Consider the following 20,978-nt stretch of genomic DNA (forward strand, 5'->3'; position numbering starts at 1 on the left):
CATATAGATTTTGGATTTCTTTAAAAGATAGAAATTCCCATAGCCAACCAGAACTTATGCATTTTGGGACCAGTCAAATTTTCAATTTTTGTAAATCCTCTATCTGGCCCAAAATATACCCCTATTTTCTGAGATGCAACCATAAATCATACATAAAGAAGTTTTGTCATACACTCGACAAGAAATAAACTTTAAAAAAAGAATGCTCTGACTCACTTTCCACTGAGGACTCGTTGTTTTCCTTGAGTTAGACATTGTTTTGCTCGAGCTGATGTTGATTCTTTCAGTAAAAGGATAGAAGAATTGAGTAGTTCTGCTATCCTAGGTAGAAGCCGTCCTTCAAGATATGTTGGAGACTCTACAGACAATCCTCAGATGTGCAGTGTGTGCTAGTTTTTGAGGATTGGGCACCGTTTGTTAGGATTTTCTTTTTTTGTTGTCTTGTCAGTCCGTGATGTTTTAACCCTTTTCGGCATTTGCCAATGGGAGACCAATTCTTTATGCTTGGAATGTGCTGAAATTAAAAAATTAGGGAAAATTTTAAATTGTTGTGGTCATTTTGAAATCAAATAAATTACAAAAAAATAAAGAAAATTCATTAAATGCAATTTAATAACTTTGTATTACTTGGAAGATTTACCATTTACAGTTAATTTTCCTAGGAAATGTAAAATGTAACATTTAAAAGTAGTTTTTGAAATTCTCAAAGCTTTTATTTATGTATTTATTTAGAAAAAATATTAAAATTCTGTTAATTACATTTTTTCTCTCCCAATTTAATTTGGGATAATTAAAAACTTCCATTTATTCAGAAATTTTAATTGGAATTCGTTCCATTAAAAAGTTAAAATTATCCATCTTCCAATAACTTGAAAATAAAATAAAAAATCCTTAATAGTTTTTAAGCACAAAACTTGGTAAAATGCACGACAGAAGCCACTTCATTTACTTTAACAAAAGTGTATTTACTGCAATCATTTGGATAAACTAAATAGAATGAAGACTAACAACCACAACTGCAGTAAAAATTTCTATGTTCACCAATAAGTAGTTCTTGTTAATCCAAACTTTTCGAAGAGGTTTTTTTTTTTTGGGGGGGGGGACAAGTTTTGCCTGTTATAGTAACATTTTTAGATGAGGAGAGAGAAGAATGCAGAGTTCCCCTGGGATCATTAGTACTTTAATACTGTAAATAAGCACTGATCACAACAAAGGGGTGTTAGGGCTATTGATCATGGTCACGGTTGCAGCATTCACTCTGGGTCAGCTCTTTCCAAAAAGTTCACATCCCAAACACTGGCAGACCAGACATGACAATCCAAGGCTGCTTCCGTTTCAAGTGCAAGACATTTGCAGTTCCAGCGACGGACCCCATAAAGGTGAAGGCCCAAAATCAGTATTGTATCTTGTTTCACCATTCTGAGCCAGGCTTTGAACGGGTGATCCCGTTTCTTCCAGCCTGGTGGTGGTAACGGGTCGATGACTTCACAGTTGAAGTTACCTGGCCGAACAAACAAAGACATCTGGCAGAAGAGATTTTTGGAGGGAGTGAACCTTGCAGTGAGCGTGAACTGTATTGCTGGAGATAAACAGTTACTAAGTTACTAGCAGACAGAGAGGATGCGGCATGAGCAGTGATGATTGAATACCTCTAGCCTGTGTAGCACTGTGGGCCCAGATAGTTGATTTGTGGAAATAGAGACAATGGAAAGTCCTCAAATTGTGGTTGACAGCTTTTTTTTTTAAGGTAAAATGAGTCAGATACAGAAAAATTAAAATATTTTTAAAAATGTCAAATTTGGGGGTGTTTAAGGCTCAAAAACTTAAATTCAGGATTTTGCTCCCAAAAGTGCAAATAGGATATTTGGGCATATCTTAGTGAAAAATGATCCACTGGTAGTTGTTTAGGGCTTGTACTAAGTATAATAATATGATATATATATATATATATATATATATATATATATATATATATAATAACATATTAAGATATCTTCAACATGAAAAACATAAAATTTCTTTGGTAGGTTGAAAAACCTTGTAGGAGATCTAATAGCGTGATCATTTGCACCATATCAGTGCAATACTTATGATTCAATTGATCGGACTGCTTCAAAATACCAGGATCAGAAAGTTAAAGCAGTCTACATGTAACATCAGTTCAATTGGTGATGGCTTTCTTGAAAGGAATTGCAAATAACTATGGACGTCTTTGTTGGACTTCAAACATTCTGACAAGTTTCTTAATTCATAGCCATCAACTTGACTAAATGTTGAATTATTTCATGAAGAGCGATTTCTTCACCCATTTAAAATGATCATACATATTCCTAATTGTACTCTGGCAAAGAATTTTCATCTTATCAAGGTTAACTTGTCTTCAGGAAGATACAACTGGCGATACAAAAGCAACAAACTATCCCTGTGTTTCACAGGAGTCAATTCTTGTATGCAATCAATAACCTCCTCAGAGAAAAATAGGTCTTTCTTGAGTGCCAGTTGTTGATGTCTCACCTTTTCCACCAGCACGATTTCATCTATCCATATATAGACCAGTTTCCCTGTGAATCTTGTTAAGGACATTTTCTTTGGTCGGTCACCTAATGGCCATACTTTTCAATCCATTATTGGGAGTCTATGTGGCAAAGATAAATAACTTTGTAGTGCCATTGATGTAGGCATGGGTTATGGTGATACTTTTTTGGTCTGATACCGATATTGGTTTCGCTGTAACACCTTGCCTGGTCTTGAAGTCACCACTTTTAGTTGGAACCACACCATCAACCAAATTTTCCCACAACTTTAGTGTATTCTTAGCACATCTGTTGATTGGGAATCCATCAGAAATAAATTCAAGATTGGTCCAGTCAGTCTGCTTGCTAACACAAAAAAATACAATCTGCACCACCTAGTCTTGACACATGCTACTTAAACTTTAAATCTTTCATGGTGTCATGACTCTTTATATTATATGCCTTATTGCTAACATGTACACACAGACCACAAAAACGCTTTCTTCTTTTCTTTGTTGTTATAACATCTTCACTCTCAACAGTAGCAAACAACTTTACTTCTTAAACAGCAAATTCGAGCACAGCTAAATTGCCTTTCTTGTGCAGATTCTTTAAATGAGTGAATTGCATCCATGATGATTTGAAGAATTCTAACTAGTTAGCAGAATCTTGGATTACACTGAATTCTTTTCCACATTTACTGATACAAGCATCATAACGAGGGGACTTGGTTGGTGGAAATTGCGATATGTAAATGATTACTTGGAAGATTTGTTTTTGTGAAATGGACACTTTGCTGATTTCTTCTTTCTAATGTAAATATATATCTGAAATGTAAATACTGATGTTACTACAACAAAAAACACCGAAGAAAGTTTAAATGATATAAAAGAAAGTTTAAACAAAAGAAAACCAAGGAAATCAGAAACGGACACAGGGAACTTCTCGATGGACAATTCTCAATTTTTGGAAAATGAGTATGTACTATAGTTTATGAACAGTAACAAATAAACTAACAACATAGCATGCATTCAACATCCATTTGCAGCAAATTTTTTCTATTTGAAGACATATAATTTAAAAAAAAAAATTTTTTTAAATGGGGAAATCTTAATATTTCTAAAATTTTTCTTGTAACCATAGAATATTTCTATGGTAAATTATTCTGCAAACAGGTAAATCTCAAATCTGTTTATTGTATCAGATACCCCATAACCCAAGGATTTCAAAAAGTATATACTTTAATAAGTGAGCATTAGCCTTTTTGAAGATATTTTGGAATTATGCAAAAAAAAAAAAAAAAAAAAATCACCCGAGTAAAATAAAAAGTGTATAATTTTGGCATGTTTTTTACAAAAAAGAATGAAAATTATACTCAATTTTTCTGGAAATGTTTATTTATTATTAGCAATACCACACCATCTTTAGATTGAATAAACTCAAATCAAGCATTTATTAAAAAGAGCATAAAAAACAAAATATCTTTATTTTTTTTAAATTGGCTCATTAGAACTGGATTCGTTGGACATTTTTCCATAAGTCAGTCTTATATTCAAATGCATGTAAGCTTGTGACTGATAATGGTAGGAAATTTGCACAATTTACAAAAGTACCCATCTTTAAAAAGCTATATCTTCAGATCTTTTTAAGGTATTATGATGAAATTTTGAAAATATAATACCAGTTCAGTTTGCTTTATTTACAACCATCTTACTTAGTAACTTACTAATTAGCATATTTGTTTTATTTTAACAGCTGAAAGTAGAAGCATCATAAAAGCAGCTAAGAAAAATGGTAAGTAAGGCTTTATCATCATAGGAAGTATTATTCTGTTGGACATTATCATTATCACATCATGAAAGATCCAAGATGGCGACCGGGAAATCCAAAATGGCCACCACGACATGATTTAAAGAAATTAGGAACAAAATATGGATTGTAGCATATCAAAAGAAATTTTGTACAGATCAAAATTATGTTTTCAAGTACATTAAACTAATTAGCATAATTAGGTTTTATTTTAACAGCTTTAAGTAGAAGCATCATAAAAAAAACAGTTTAAAAAAAATGGGAGGTAAGGCTTTATCATCATGCAAAATATTATTCTGATGAACATTATCATTTGTCATCATTACATCGTGAAAAATCCAAGATGGCAACCAGGAAATCCAAAATGGCCACCACCATTCACAGAAATTAAGAAAATATGGCTTGTAGCACATCAAATGAAAGGAAATTTTGTACAGATTACAATTGTGTTTTCAAGTCCATAAAACTAATTAGGATAATTAAATTTCATTTAAGTTTCAAGTTGCCGTGACAATTATTAGGTGGGTTTCTACCACTATTTGGTATAATTTTTGATTTTTAAGTCATTGTGGAGACTTCAAGAGGCATTGCGACCATTTTTTCTTGTTCTCATGTAATGCTGGACACTACTCGTTTTTTTTTTTTAATTTATTTACAACATCAAAAATTTATCGAGGTAGATAGAAGAGTAACTTGCCTTTAGTAACATTTATTTGTTATATATTTGTTTTTGACTAAGTAAAACAAGTGGTCATTGTCGGTCAATTTTTTCAAAGAATTTTTTTTTTTTTTAAATTCTCTTTTCCTAATTAAAAGCTTATGTTTTCTAAATATCTAGCCTGGGTGCCCGGCATTGCCCGAGTGTTTGGAGGTGTGTTGAGCAAAAAAATAAAAAGTGATAGTAAGCAGGCAGGCTCGAACCTGTGACGTGAAGGCGGAAAAGAAAGTGAAAAAAAAAAAAAATCTGACATCTTACCGCTACTCCATGACATGGATGGAAGTTAATCCAACCGATACGATGACTTGCAAAAATGGCTCACAAAAAAGCGACACCTCCTTATACAAAACTGCCTAGTTGAGGGTGAAGGAATTAATGTTTTTGGCCAATTTTTCGATATTTGTTGTCCGAGACACCGAGCTTCAAGATTATAACGATCTCGTGAAAATCTGTTGCCCCTGTGTAAAGTTTTAGGTAGACATACAAACATACATTTAAGCAGACAGGTGATATGTATATTATAGACTAACAAGGGTACCCTGCATTGCCCAGGCATTTGTCAGTGTGTTTCCAGCTGCCTTATTTTTCAGTTTTTTGAAAAAATTTGTGTGTAGAATAAAAAAAAAGTTTTGGTAGGCAGGTAAGCTCGAACGCGAAGCCTTGAAGCGAAGGCGGAAAAGAAAGCGACAACTTGATAAGTTACTACGACGCTAAGAGGGTAGAGGAAATGAGAATGGTTGAAATTAAATGATTAAAAAGTGATGAGTTCACACCAGTGCGTAAATTTAAATCACGCCATAGAGGAATGAAATCTTGCACTTAACTTTGGCTGCAAGCCAGTTTCCCCAAGATGTTGGAGAAAATCAGCTCCCCCATAGAAAGGGGAGTGTACAAATGAATAGCAATTGTCTGATATGAAGGGTTTTCCCGCATTGATCAAGGCAGATTGCTTTCTGGACATCCCTGGCACTCATGTCAGGAGCTTCATTTGCTATAGATTCAGTTTCGCTTTTATATGGAAAAGCCAAACAAACACATAGAAAGTAAGAAATAGCGCAAAAATAGCATGTAAAAGTCACTCAAATAAAAGATAGAGGCGATCTCCTTTCGTAAATTGTAGATATTAAATCTAGGTAGTATATAAAAAGTTCTAAGACGTGAAATTTACATTATTTTTTTTTTGTTAGGAATTTTACTTTTTATTTACTAAATTCAGAAAGTTAAGACATCCGATTTTTTTGCCTATTTCCACCACTGTGTGTTGGTCACTTGTCCACATAAGTTTCACAACCATAAAAGAGAGTGGTGCAAATGAGGACCTGGTAGATCCCGACTTTGGTGTTTAGCCTATTTCTTTTCCAACACAGAGTTGCGATTGAAGTCAACAGAAAGCGGTACAAGCATTGCTGATGCGGTTTAGGAGGTTTTCCTTCCCTTGGCATGTTGCAGTGATGATGGAGCCAAGGTATTTGAACCGATTGACCTCTTCGGGTTTCCATGTTGAGGACAATCTGCTTAGAAGGAGACCTGCCATCAGTAACTTTGTCTTATTGACATTTATCTTCATGCTGATCTTTGAAGTGTAAGATTGCATCTTGTCAATGGCTGATTGACTATCAAAGCTTTCACTCAATATGGTGACATCATCAGCATAGTCGAGATCAGATATTTGTCGACCATGACTTACTGTTACACCATGAAAGCTGTTTGATGTGATCCAGTCGATGGCACAATTGGAGAATGTAGGCAAGAGAATGCATTCTTGTTGAACGCCAAAGTGAATGTAAAAGCATACACGCAGACTTTAGTATGGGTGGTGAGATAGTAGGCTTTGATTAGGTCAGGCAGTTTATGACCTTCCAAAGGGCTCACAGTCAATAGAGTCAAATGCAGCAGTGAAGTCAATGAAGAGGATATTCTTTTGGTGGTAGTTCCAGTGATACTCAAGTGCTCTTCGGAGAGTGAAAATCTGGCCGGTACATCTTTGGTCTGAGCAAAATCTGCATTAGTCAGTGTGTCTTTGTTTTTGAAACTGTTTCAACAGGACAATAGCAAAGACTTTTTGCACTGATATCGATAAGGTTGATACTGTGATAATTACTACAACAGTGTTTACCACTTTTCTTGTAAATGGGAAGTAGAACAGCATAGCACCAGTATTAGGAGATTTTTGGTTTCCCAGATTTGGGTGAAAATTTGGTAACGGGTTGGGACCACTATGTTGGAATAATGTTTGAATATTTCAGATGAAAGACCATCTTTTCCAGTTTTTTTATGGTGCCTAGGATTTCATCAGTAGTGTGTGTGATGGGGTGGGGGGATGGTGGTCATAAATCACAGAATGAACAGTTGGAATCTGAGGAGATTGACTGAGCAGTAAGGCATAGTGATTAGTCCACTGTTGGAGGTACTCATTAAGATTTGTAATAGGTTCACCCTGTTGATTGAAAATTACTTTGTTTTGTGGTTGATCGAAGAATATTATACAGCTTTCTTGTATCGCATACTAACTTTTCTGCCACTAAATGTGATCAGCTCTTGCAGAGCTGGCAGTTTCGCAACGCAGTTGGTGGAACTTTTCAGGGCTGGACCATCATGCTTGCTTTGTTCGGTTTCCAAGCTCAATTGTCTGATATCCAATCTTTGACATGTTTTTTGGTGGCACCACGAGTCTTATGACATTGCTTTTGGAGGATTGCCGCAGGTCCTTGAAATTTGTGTCAGTCGATTGAAGTGCTTCAAGACTGTTAAATTGGTTGGATACATGGATTCGAAAGGAGTCGAGTAGCTTCTCACTCGAGCCGTGATACATTTTGCCTTTAACTGTAGATTAGTTTTGCATAGACCATGATATGATTGTAGTCATTGTCAGTTTCTGCTCAGCCATAGACATGACAGTCAAGCAACAAGACTTGATGAGGATGTGGTTGATTTGGTTCTGAGTGACACCATCACTGAAGTACTAAGTTACAAGGTGGTTTTGGGATGTCGAAAATGGGTATTTAAGAATGAAAGCTGATTTTTTGTTGCAAAATAAACGAGACTCCATTTAAACAGCAATCCCTAATGGCAAACTGGTAGACCATGTGCCTCATACTAGTGTCTCCAACATCTGTGCGGGCATTGAAATCACCTGCAACTACTGTAAGATCTTACGATAGGATTTTATCGATAGCAGCCTAGAGACTATCATAGAAAGCATTCTTAATGTCATCAGCAACATAAAGAGTGCGATGACATATGTTAAACACTACACTATGTAGACGTATTTGGGCTAGGCGGGGAAGCTCCCATGTAAGGAGTGCAGCATTTGCTTGATTGCTCAGAGCAAAACCATGACGTCCCGAGTTGTCAGTAGGACCAATGTGGAAGATGATATAGGACACATCTGCTTGAGGAACTTTAACAGATCTACTGCCTGCATTTGGGCGTCTGACTTCTGAAAGGCAGACAATGTCGACCTTGTACTTAGGGCTAGTAGATACCGTTTAAAATTCATATTTATAATAGAAAAGTATGATTTTTGACACTTCAGAACATTTTTCAATCTTCTTCTAAAGTAAACCTGTATTCACATAGCGGAGAGCAGGTAGATGGCAATGAAATTGTCACTCTGAGAGTCAGAGTAGAGGAGGGCAGCGCCCTCAGGTTGACAATACAGGAAGAGGAAGTGCTGTATTATCTAACCCAGAAATCTGAGAGAGGAAGCTACATGTTGTTTGTGCTACGAACACTGAAAGCAGAAATTTTAGAACAATGTCATGAAATCATCACATGGGGACATTGCCACAGTTGTATAGTGAAGCTGTCAACCATGTGGTGACATGTCCGATCTATCAGACATAGAAGACAAGAAACAACTCCATTGATAGATAAAGATGCTTTCAGGTCAGGACCATACAGAGAAACCATCAATGGTAACATATACATAAAGTTTTGTAGACTGGTTCATAAATTGTTTGGAAGCTTTCGTGATACCAAACAAAAGAGCACAAACTGTGACAAATCTGAAATCAAGGAATATCTTCCTTATGTACAGGGACACCTGGACATGAACCCGAAAAAGTAAATCAGGTATTGACAGATGTTAAGTGGGTTAAATATACAACATATAGCTACTTCAGCATATCATTCCTAGAGTAAAGCCAAAGCGGAACAGTTTGACAAAACTCAAGCCAATGTGTTGGCCAAAAGGAACCAGGAGAATTGTGAGGTGTACTTGACCCAGATGCTAGTTATTGTAACGTTTATGATAAGTGAGACTTTGATATTTGCACCTTACTATCTGCTCGATTATAGATTTTTCTCCCACTGTACTAAGTTTGAAAGACGGAATCTTTTCTGTTTAATGGAAATTAATGAATAGAATTATGGGGGCAGATGGAGAATTTCCTTGTGTAACAGTGGAAAAGATGCTAGAGTTGATAAAACTAGTAGTGAAAATTATCCTCAAACAATTAAAAAATAAATTAAACTTGATAGAGATGGCGAATTTGAGTTGGAAGGATATAATGGACACTAGGATAGCCTGGTCAGTGAGCTTAATAATTATAATATTCTAACAGCATTGGAAACTTTACAAGTATGGGTTCTGAGAAGAGCTAAGCAAGCCTCAATTAGATACGAGGCACTGACAAGTAAAGAAGGTATTCCACTGAGTGGATCTTATCATCAAGGTGGTTTTAGTATGCATAAACAAAGACTCTTGCTCGAGGTGCCATTGGAACTTGTAAATGAGAATAAAGTAAAGCCGTCACCCAAGGAGGAAAAATCCAACAAGATTACAGAAACGAAACTCACTGTAAGAACCAAACAAAAAATGAACTGGTGTAAAATCAACAGTTTAACTCCAGAAATCTTTATGATGTACGTATCTGTCACGGAACAAAAATGTCATATTCCAAAAATATGTAAATTGATCAAGTAGGTTTTTTTAAGAAAATCATTTATAAACGATTTTAAGTGTTTAAATTTAATTTCACAAGTTTGAATTGCAGACTTATGTGTCCAACTATTTGATTAATATACAAAGTTTTTTGGAATATAACATCTTTGTCCCGTGATAGGTATGTACAAAGATTTTTTTGTATTTTTTTTTTTAAATGTTCATTGTTCAGGTTGAATTGTGGACTTGCAGTAATGAACATTTCATTGAGAAAAGCATGAGAATGGTGGACTTAATTGTAAGAGTGTTGAGAGCCTAATTTGATAGTGAAATGAACATTGCATGTATTAGGTATTCATTTTTACTACCTTCCTCTGAATAAGGACTTTTTTTTTTTTGTTTTTTAGGAGTTAGTGTTATTTTAAAGTTTCACCAGTGTTTTAGGATGATGGGAATTAGAGTATCAATCACAAATAATTGACAAAAAAAGATAGGACCTTTTGTGGCAAGGAAGTTAAAAGAATTGAAAGGAAAATCAATTCATAACATATTTCTAAAATAAAAAAATGTAATGTGAAAATCTGAGTACAAAAAAATAGTGAAAACCCCATTCTCAGACAAATCTATGAGTATCAGAAAACCAGCTTCAATAGATGCAGTATCAGTCCAGCTGTATTTTGGAAAGGAGAAAAAATGAGCCATCAATGATGATAGTGTGGAGTGGAACTATCATGAAAGCGAAATTCAAACATTCTGTTTCTTGGACTCAAAAACATTGTTACGTCCAACAATTGCTGTTAAAAGATAAGGCTAGTAATATGAGGTGGGTTAGTTTTTTGGGACAGTTTCACCTGCTGGGAGGCGTAGTCATAATGATGAAGTAGAGAAGACCGGACAATGCCAGGTTGTGTTCTGCTAAAAGTGGATCTCAATATAATGAGCTGTACTTTGCAATTAACAGACTTGTCTGGCAACTTCTCACCAGTTGATAAGAAACAAAAAAACTCTAAAATGGAGTTGCTGATTTCCGACTAGGTCATCTAACAACAGCTTTGTCTACACTTTGGGTTCGTATCAGACTGACATGTCATCATTGTTAGGACTAGATTATTAATGAAATGTTAGCATATGCAGAGAGGGTGTGAGTGGTAGGAATTACAGGAGTACTGGATTTTGAGTTTTATGACGACAACTTTCTCAAGCGATCCAGTCGGACCATAATGCACACAGATATTCACTTTCCAAAGTGACAGAGGGAGCTGCAGCATGGAGAGACTTGAGCAAACCCTTTTAAATCATAAAGCAGGAAAGTTGGGAGATGCTTTACACCAAAGATGGTATCATGGTCACGAATTTGACAGAGCATCTTTTGCAGTGTAAAGAACACTTCAACAGGCTGCTTGATGATTCATCTCCAATGACAAAAATCAACTGAAAAAGAATATCACTGCAACAGTCTTGCCAAAGAGGAAGGACAGCAGGTTTTTCATCAGCTATATAATAAGGCTGCCAGCAAGGATAAAGGCCATGCCAGAGGTATTTGGTGTATGAGTACACTGTGTTTTTCAATGCAGTGTTGGAAATTGAGATTATTCCCGAGAATTGAAGTGAAGCAATAATCCTACAAAAAGGAGCGGAAATGAGTTAAAATACAGGAGTATTAGCCTCATCAATATGAAGGTGAAAACATTTACAATTTTTCTGAAATGGTTCCCAAAAAGTTTACAATTTTGCATACAACCGGAAGAAACTAAATTTTCAATCTTCATTGAACTCTCAGTGTTGGATTTATCAATAGGTTACTGTCCTGTGCTTCATGTCTGCCTTTAACTGTTGAATGAGACTCTCACACACCTCACTCATTGTTACTACAAGTCAACACTAGTTCAAGCGTATGGCACCAGTAGATGACCTTTGAACTAAAAGTTAACGTTAGACGAGTTATGCGTGATTCACAAACTCTTCAAATACACCAAAGTACATCCTTGATCACATTCTCTAGGACTGTTTGAAGGTGGCATTTAGGGGAGTGGGGGTGAGATTGTTGGATCTGGAATATGCCAACATCAGCTCATTGGAATCAACCAGGTACATTGTGCAAGCTGTGCTTTGCATGGGCACCTCCAAGATCAAGATTTTCTACCCCCTCCCTCTTGGTCTTGCCTGAGGTTTGGCGATAGCTGACTCTAAATAGCACGGTTTTAGAAGACAAAGTTATTTGTGTACTTTAGTTTCTATTATTGTTCAGTTTTGGTTGGGTGCGATGGTGGTTGATCAAGTTGTAGCAACTAGATCCACATTTGTGCTGCTTTAGTGGTTCTTGTGTGAGTGAGGGAGATTTCAATATCAACTAAAGAGTGTACCTATGAATTTATTGCGTAGATGATCCCCCTCTATAGTTATAAGACATAGCTGATAAGAATCAGCAAGAGTTGGAAGTCTTTAATAATGACTGTTTCTACCACATTGTGTGTTGACAATTGTTCTCCATCAACACCTCAACCTAAATTCTGTCGTGTGTTGTTGCAGGAAGATGTTTAATAGTCTTAACATGCAGCACAGGGAAATTAATTTTAATAATCTTCATTACGGCAGTGGTACAAGCACATTGGTAAGAAGCAAAAGCTATACGGTGACAACACTCAGTCAGGGAGGACATGGCTGGACTCTTCAGTTGACAATGGTCAGTTTTCTGTCATGGTGTAGACCAGAACTGAAGCAAACTCAACTGGTTTAGATTAAATGGGCAAAAAAAAAAAAAAAAAAAAAAAAAAAAAAAAAAACGATGACCCATCTTGGATGCTCAAATATTCATACACTATCAGTATCTATATTTCTATTTAAAAAAAAAAAGTTTTATTGAAATTTTTTACACAATGCAACAATATATTGGGTTACACTAATTGATTGTTAGGTTTTATATCTTGCCAATAATCGTTGCATCAGTTTATGCTAAAACCATACATATATTTGTAAATGTTTGTAAACAATAGTTTACATTTAACCCTTAGATGGGGCCCTCACAAATCATAGTGGACATGAAAATAATGGTAAATTCTTCAAACTCCAAAATTGAGTCTAATGACAGCTTTAAATAGTTTGAGAAGTCTGAAAAAGGTGATGCGTTTGGATGAATTCAGGGTCATATTCAGAAGTTCTATTTAACCAGCAGATGTGACCTGGACAGGTACTACCACTTTTTGGGCTAGACTGGACCAGGGAGTAATGGAAACTAAAGGTCTAACTCACCACCAAATGTCACTTTTACATAAAGTTCTTACTCTAAGAACTGAACGTTTCCAAAATGAAATTTTTTTTCATGCCGGTGTGATTACAAACAAACAAACATAAAATTATACAGAATATCGATATTGAATTTCATGACAGCTCCACTTCATTTTTCCTTTGCAAGAGATTTAGATCTTATTTTTAGAAAAAGTGGAATGTTGTGTTGAGATTGCCAAAAAAAAAAAAAGCAAAAAAAAAAGCTAAACATTTAAAAAAAAAAAAAAAAGATCATTAGAATAAATGTTATAAAAATCTTTATTTTTGTTTTTCGTATGAATAATAGAACACGGTAGTTCAGAGTTGGCAGATTAATTTTCTATTCATGTGAATGAAGACTGCCATTGCTTTTATGTTTGTGTTTTTAATAGACAGAAAAACACAAGGAAAAACTATCATTATGAGAAAAACCAAACTTATTTCCTGTGAAAGAAAAACAAAATGGCAGATTGACCTCTACCCACTCATTTTAACAATTTCATTATTCATTTTTTTTTTCTAAAACATTTTAGAATTATTTATCGATTAAGCATCAAAGTTCCAGATTATAAAGACTTATAAATTACCTATCTTTTTTAACAGAGGGTCAGTTTTCTACACAAGTTTAACATCCCTCTAATTAATTCAGGGAAATTTGAAAAGGGGAAATAACCTTATGTTTAAGTAGCAAACTGAAGCCACACGCAAAACTGAATAATAAAAAAAGGGCTGCAAGAAAGTGACATTTAAATATTTTATTTAAATGCCACTTCCCTGCAGCCCTTTGCAGAAAAGTGGTAAAGAAATATATATATATCACTGTGACATTTACTGACTGAGTTTCTATCAGTATTTTCTTTATTTTTCGAGTTTTAAGCGATTATAGAGAGTAAAAAAAAAAAAAAAAATAACAGTCTTGTTTCTATCATCTTGTGATTGTTTTAACTTAACACTAGTATCGAGCTAACTAAATAATCAGTATTTTTTATGACTTGCCTCAGCGTAGTATAAACACCCTCAATCTCCCCATGCTAAGAACGGCTTTCGGAATAAACACCTAACTTCGAAAGCCGTTCTTAACATGGGGAGATTGGAACTGTTTATACTACGTTGGGGCAAGTCGTAAAAAATGCCGTTATTTGTTGTGAATTTGTTTATAACTTTTTTGGTTTGTTCCCTTATAAATGCCTTTTATTATATATTACCTGAAAATATCAAATTTATTCAATAGCAATTCAATGTGTAAATATGGATTCAAATGCAACACATTTTTAGACCTTAAAACAGGAATTCGAAATAATGTTTTTCAACATGAAATGAAAAGTTAAATTTATCAGTTTTTAATCCGATGAGAAAATAAGAAAAAAGGTGGATAATTTGGAATGGTTTTATATTTAGAAGACGTTGTTAGTTGGTAAAAAAGTCAACAGAGGGGAGAGCACTTTCACTACAAAAGAAGAATTGAAAGAAAGAAAAGACGGATGAGAAGACGAAGGAAAAGAAAAGCAAGATAGTTGTTAAAAAAAAAAAGAAAAAAGAAGCAAGGTGAAAGAGAGGGGGGGGGCACCGGATTTTTGCCAAAACTAAAAATCGCTTTCTTTTTCTTTCTTGTTTATGATAATGATGATGAAGCAGACGGATTGTTTTTCTAAAAGATTTTGATGTGTTTTTCTTTTTGTTTACGAAGGAAGGAAGGGAGAGAGGCGTACAAGAGGGAAGAGGGTCTCTCTCTGTCTCTCATTATCAGTACAAAAAAATCCACCACGTTGCTTGACATTAGAGACGGTTTGATTTTAAGAACAAACACAAAAAAAATAGGCGACACTAATAATCATAAAATGATTTACAGTTTATGGCAAAAAAAACAAGTGTCGTGAAAACGATGAATGAAAGCGACATTTTATGAAAATGACAAAAAAAATATAATTAGCCAACTTTTCTTTCTTGTGGCTTCATAAGCGATAGAATACACACATCTTCCTCCATTATTCAAAAAAGAAAATGTCCTTCAAAAAAAACAAACATACGTAGACTCTGCAAGCCAAGTTTTAGCTTTTTTCATCGTTAAAAAAAAAATAAATAAATATTTATTAAACGTATTAAAAAAAAAAAAACTAGAAAAATCATGATGTACGTACCCACCACGAAAGGAAGAGGTCATATTCCAAACATTACCTAACTTGATCAAGTAGTTTTTTTTATATAGAGAAAGAAATACGATTTTTAACGATTTTAATAGAAAATGTAGACTGATTCTGATCTCGATAGTTTGAATTGAGTTATCCTCCCTTATGGTAGATCAAAACAATGTATTGGCAATACATTGTATTGCTTTGTCTTAAATTTTGATTTTCTTAGTTAAAAAAATCTACGCAATCAATTTACGTGATTCTTGGAATATGACATCGTTCCATGACGGTTACAAAGATCAAAGTTTTAAAAGATTTTTTTGTATTTTCGTTTTTAAAATAGGTTTAATTCTAAATAAGCAACAAATAATATGTCACCGTCTCCATTCTTGTATTAATAGTAATATTTTAATGAAATACTAAAATATGTTGTATAAAACCATATTTACAAATGTTTTTGACAAAAGTCTAAATTAATAAAGAAATTACTGTTTGAAAGTTGTTTACATTATTACTGTCGATTTCTTTTCGTGAGGAGGCAAATATTTTATTAAATTATCTTGAATATTTTTGAGAAAAAAAAAAAAAGAAATGAATGCTTTTCCAAAGTTGTGTAATTTAAGATTTGATATTATTTATACTTTTAAAATAAAAAAAGCTAAAAAAACAACAAAAAAAAAAGTACCATTTGAAATATTCCTAATGTGCACTTATTGATCCGTGCTGAAATAATAACGTTATTATTTAAAAAGCTATTCTTAACATGGAGAGGAGAGGATGTTTTGTACCTATTCTATACTTTAAACTTGCAATTGAATAATAAAAAAAAATACTTTAATTAAACTTTGAACTACGATTTAAAAAATAGCGCGGAAGTTGCACTAGCACCATATAATAAAATTGTCCAGCTGGAAGAAAAAAAGACTAAAAAAGCACAAAACTTCATATTTTTCTAAGAACAAACATTTTATTAATTTGGGTAAAATGTTGGTATTCATCCAGAAAAGTAAACAACGTTATTATTTAAAAAGTCATTCCTACGATGGTTTTGGAACTATTCTGTACTTTCACCTAACAATTTAGGCGCTAATGCAGAGAGTGATGATCCGCGTTATTTTTTTTAAATCGTATTTCCACGTTTAAAGTTTTAGGTACTCATGCAGAGAGTGATCCGTGCTGAAATAATAACATTATTTAAAAAGCCATTCTTAACATGGGGATGGGAGAGTGTTTTGTACCTATTCTGTACTTTAACCTTACAATTAAATAAAATATATATATATATATAAAACTTGGTGCTAGTGCAGAGAGTGATCCGCGCTATTTTTTAAATCGTATTTCCAAATTTAATTAAAGTTTTTTTTTATATTCAATTGTAAGGTTGAAGTGTAGAAGAATAGGTACAAAACACCCTCCCCATGTTAAGAATGGCTTTTTAAATAATAACGTTATTATTTACGTCCGGATCCACTAGTCTGCACTAGTACCGGCTTTTCAGCAATTCCTGTTAAACAGAACAAGAAAAAAAAAAGCATTTTAGTAGTGCAATTAATTATTACTGTACTTTCATTGCTTTTTCTATTCTAATCGATGGTGCATTTTTTTTTTTAATGAATGCTTTTGCTTGTCTAACCTTATCAACATTTCGTGTTTGTGTTTCTCGCCTTTATGTGACTTATTTGATTTATCATTATTTAATATAAATGAAATAGTTTACTGCCAAAATTAACTTGCAATCTTTTGATGACATTTGCTAAGAATTTTAAAACCAGCTTAAATGATATTCGACAGTTTAAAGGCTTCCAAATTCTTGAAATTTTGGAATGCCACCAGATAATCCACGCATTTTTTTTTTTTTAATTTTTATTGGGGTTATTTAAAAATGTTGAGGTTTGTATTACTGTACACATAGATTCGAAAAAGTTCTCAAAAAACAAATATATAACAAATAAATGTTATTGTTATCAAAGGCAAGATAAGTTACTTTTCTACCCAACTGGATAATTTTTGTGTTTTTATTTAATGTAACATGTTTATTCAGCTCGAAAAAGTGCTTACTGATGTATTAGAAAATTAAAAATGGCGCCTGAACTCTCTCTTTGACACGGTAAGTTTGGGAAAGGAGTTAAAGATAAAAAACTAGACCAAATACTTAGAAACTCGCTCAATATATGTTACCGCGACATTGGCTGACATATATTCGGTGGGTTTTTAACAGTATTTTGTTTAGTTTTTTTTTTTTTTTTTTTTTTTAATTTTTAACTCCTTTTCTCCAACTTACCGTGTCAAAGAGAGAGTTCGGGCGCCATTTTTAATTTTCTAATACATCGGTAAACACTTTTTCGAGCTGAATAAACATGTTACATTAAATAAAAACACTAAAAACATATGCAGTTAGGTAGAAAAGTAACTTATCTTGCCTTTGATAACATTTGTTATATATGCTTTTAGACAACTTTTTCGAATCTATGTGTACAGTAAACCCAAATGTTGAAACGGTAGAAGTTTATGAAGAAACAAAAAAAAATGCATTATGACAGATTAAATTTATTTTTTTTATTAGGTTTTGTTTTTTAGTTCATTTTAATAATTTAGGCTCTGGTTTTGTTTTTAAATTTCAATATATATATATATATATATATATATATATATATATATATATATATATTAGATTAAAAATTAATATCAAGATGTTATGATTTGATTTTTAATCAAAATGCATATTTTAACAATTGTTTTAGAAAGGAGGAACGATGACTTCTAGATTATTGCCCTAATTTTTATTTAGCAAAACAAATCTATTTTCTGGTTTTCATTTAAAAATAAAGAATTTTGCAAATGTGTTTTTCTTTGTTTTTGTTTTTTGTTTTTCTGAGTTAACTAAAAGAATAATTTTAGAATAACCAATATGAAATGTGTGTTCAGTTCATCAATCGACTGAGAAATAACAGGTAAATATTTCAGAATCTTAGAAGACAAACAAAATATCGATATCTCTGTCTATATATACAATATAACTTTATACGTTATATATAAATATATAACAAGGAAAAAGGTCTACGTATACAAAAAAAGTTGCTTGTATTTAAAAAAGAAAGAACAAAAAAAAGCATGCATGGTGCCCCTTCGGTTAAATAACATTAAACGATAAGGAGGGGGGGGGGCGAGAAAAAATAGGCATCAAAAACGGTTTTGTTAGCAAAAAAAAATGGTGACAAGATATTAATCCAATAAAACGATTCTTCAGGAAAACAGAAGATAATTGTGCAACTGAGAAATAGGAGAAAAGATATGAAAACGAAAAATATTTCTTTTCTCTTACCCCAATTCCGCACAGCACTGCAACAATGCCGCCATCTTCGATAGGAAACTAGTTAAACTCTCGAACGAAAGTGTACATACCAACATAATTTTTTTCATCTTCATCTTTTTAATTTGATTTAATTACAATGCTGTGTTTTCTAGTTTAAAACTTAAAATTAAATATACAACATAATCTTAAAAAAAAACAAAAAAACTAGAGTTGATAAAAAAAATGTCTGATGTGGAAAAGAAAAAAAAAAGTTTGAGTTTGAGATTATGGTGTATGATATCGTGACGTCATTGGTTTGTGAGAAGGAAGTGCAGCTAGGAGAGCTTATCGGCCGATTTGGATTTTTCTTCTTATTTTTCTCCTTACAAGTAAGATTTTACATCCTTAAAGATGACATTTCTATCTGTCCATGCAGTTTTTATCGTTTAAAGTTTTTATTTTTAAATGTTAGTTCATTTTACAACGAAGTTCTGTATTTGTTGCGACACTTTTTCTTGTTTCACGTTATTTTTGTTTTTAATCGTCATTTTGTTCAACTCCGAGCAATTTAATTCACTGATAAGTTGTTGGAAACAACATTAATGACAACTTCTTAAATCATAAATCATCGACGGAAACGTTCATGTATTTGATCATAAAAGTTCCGGGTCGAATCTATCGTTTTATTTACGTAATTGTTGTTTTTATTTGTGTTTCTTTCTTTTAAACACCTGAAGTTGACAGACACAAAAATGAAACGGATTATTTTTTATTAAAATTTTAAATTTTTATGTTTTTATTTTGATTTAAAATAAATTTTTTTAAAATAAAAGAATTTGGATTATTCAGACTATTTTCAACGTTTTAGCCGATGGAACGTCCGATCTTCCTCAGGAAGATTTATGTCGTTCTCAAAAACTATACTGAATTTTGAAGTGAACCAACCCTTTATTTAATCAATGATCGGACAGAAGTGTTAATTTATCATGTGTTAGTCAGGATTGAATCGTTAATTTATGGTCCTCAAGTTCAACATAAAGCTTGTGAAGTAACTCCGATCGATGCAATAAAACCGTTAAAGTAATTACTTTTGATACGAATTTCTGGCTAGAATCAATGTGTAGTATCTGTTATGACTTAGAAGGATGTCATCATTATCTCCTTCTGAGGTGGAGTAGAGGGTACGGTCGATTACCTGGGAAATGCCAACGACGCCAAACCAGTCTATTTTCCACCCGTCCAGAGTACTCTGTTGTTAGGGGAGATGGATTCCAAATATAAATTAACCTTGTTACATTTCAGAATTTATTATTTTTTTAGATGAGGACTGATAAATTGTCTTATTTAGTTTACTATTCTCATTTTCTCATTATGGTTGTTATATTCACAACGTACCAAGCGACATCGACATGAAAAGAAACTGGAATCTTAGGAAAATCTCCATGATTATAATAATTATAGAAACAACCAGGCTCATGAAAAAGAATGTCAAAAATATACCCCGTGAACCAAGTGCAATAGAGATACAAATAACTACACTTAAAGTGACGGTTAGAATCTTAAAAAGATCTCTATATTAGAATGTTTGAAATAGCAGGTGAATGTTTGGCATCTGGTAAAATGTCCCATGCCCCACCTCCAGCAAAAACAAAACGATAAAAATATTTGTACTTTTAAACTTTAATCAAGCGAGCAATTATTTTATAGTCGTGTATTTCAAAGAGTCACGATGATTAATACGCGTCAGCCATTGTTTAGACAATAAGGTGCTAAGTAATGCACTTACTGATCCGCGCTATTTTTTAAATCATATTTCCAAGTTTAATTAAAGTTGGTGCTAATTAAAGCAGAGAGTGTCAGTGATCATCCGCGCTATTTTTTTTAAATCGTATTTACACGTTTAATTAAAGTTTTATGTTTTTTATTCAATTGTAAGGTTGAAGTACAGAATAGGTACAAAGCACCCTCCCCTCCCTATGTTAAGAATGGCTTTTTAAATAATAACGTTATTATTTCAGCACGGATCGCATGAGTACCGACAATAAAATTAAATAAGCAATAAATTAAAATGCCTGACGTGTTTATACTGTGAAATTGCAAAGTGATTTTAGAACCTTTAAACAACCGAATATAAAGTCAATTCTAGCTTGAAATGTTGTTTTATTGGTACTTTTGAATCCAAGAAAAATGTAAATTTAAGCACGCGCCGTTGTTATATCAAAAACATAAACAACGTTTTTGATTAACCAAAAGAATAAACATTATCATTATTTAAACAAAAACATTCATAAATAATGTTTACTTTTTATTTCGCATAATTAGATTTGTTGTTTAGAAATTCTTAGCTTGATAAAATGTTTGGTTGTTT

General features: G+C 33.2%; 2 protein-coding genes across 3 annotated transcripts in view; one reads left to right on the top strand and one right to left on the bottom strand.

Moving 5' to 3' along the window:
- LOC145247400 (cold shock domain-containing protein E1-like) overlaps positions 1-19,322 on the bottom strand; it is a 96,954-nt gene extending 77,632 nt beyond the window's left edge. For both annotated transcript variants that reach the window (XM_080109103.1, XM_080109102.1), the window contains exons 1-2: positions 18,641-19,322; positions 217-514 (exon numbers count right to left, since the gene is read on the bottom strand). In XM_080109103.1, coding sequence (XP_079965229.1) covers positions 217-255 — 39 coding nt within the window. In that variant the 5' untranslated portion in view covers positions 256-514; positions 18,641-19,322. The remainder of the gene's footprint in view (positions 1-216; positions 515-18,640) is intronic.
- The window catches only part of LOC145247402 (charged multivesicular body protein 2a-like), a 91,465-nt gene continuing 89,368 nt past the window's right edge, over positions 18,882-20,978 (top strand). Inside the window, exon 1 of the mRNA XM_080109104.1 lies at positions 18,882-18,999. The gene's annotated coding sequence lies outside the window, so the exon portion shown is untranslated. The remainder of the gene's footprint in view (positions 19,000-20,978) is intronic.

The sequence above is a fragment of the Euprymna scolopes genome, chromosome 25, assembly GCF_053919585.1.
Source record: "Euprymna scolopes isolate OS-2025 chromosome 25, ASM5391958v1, whole genome shotgun sequence".
Lineage (NCBI taxonomy): Eukaryota > Metazoa > Mollusca > Cephalopoda > Sepiida > Sepiolidae > Euprymna > Euprymna scolopes.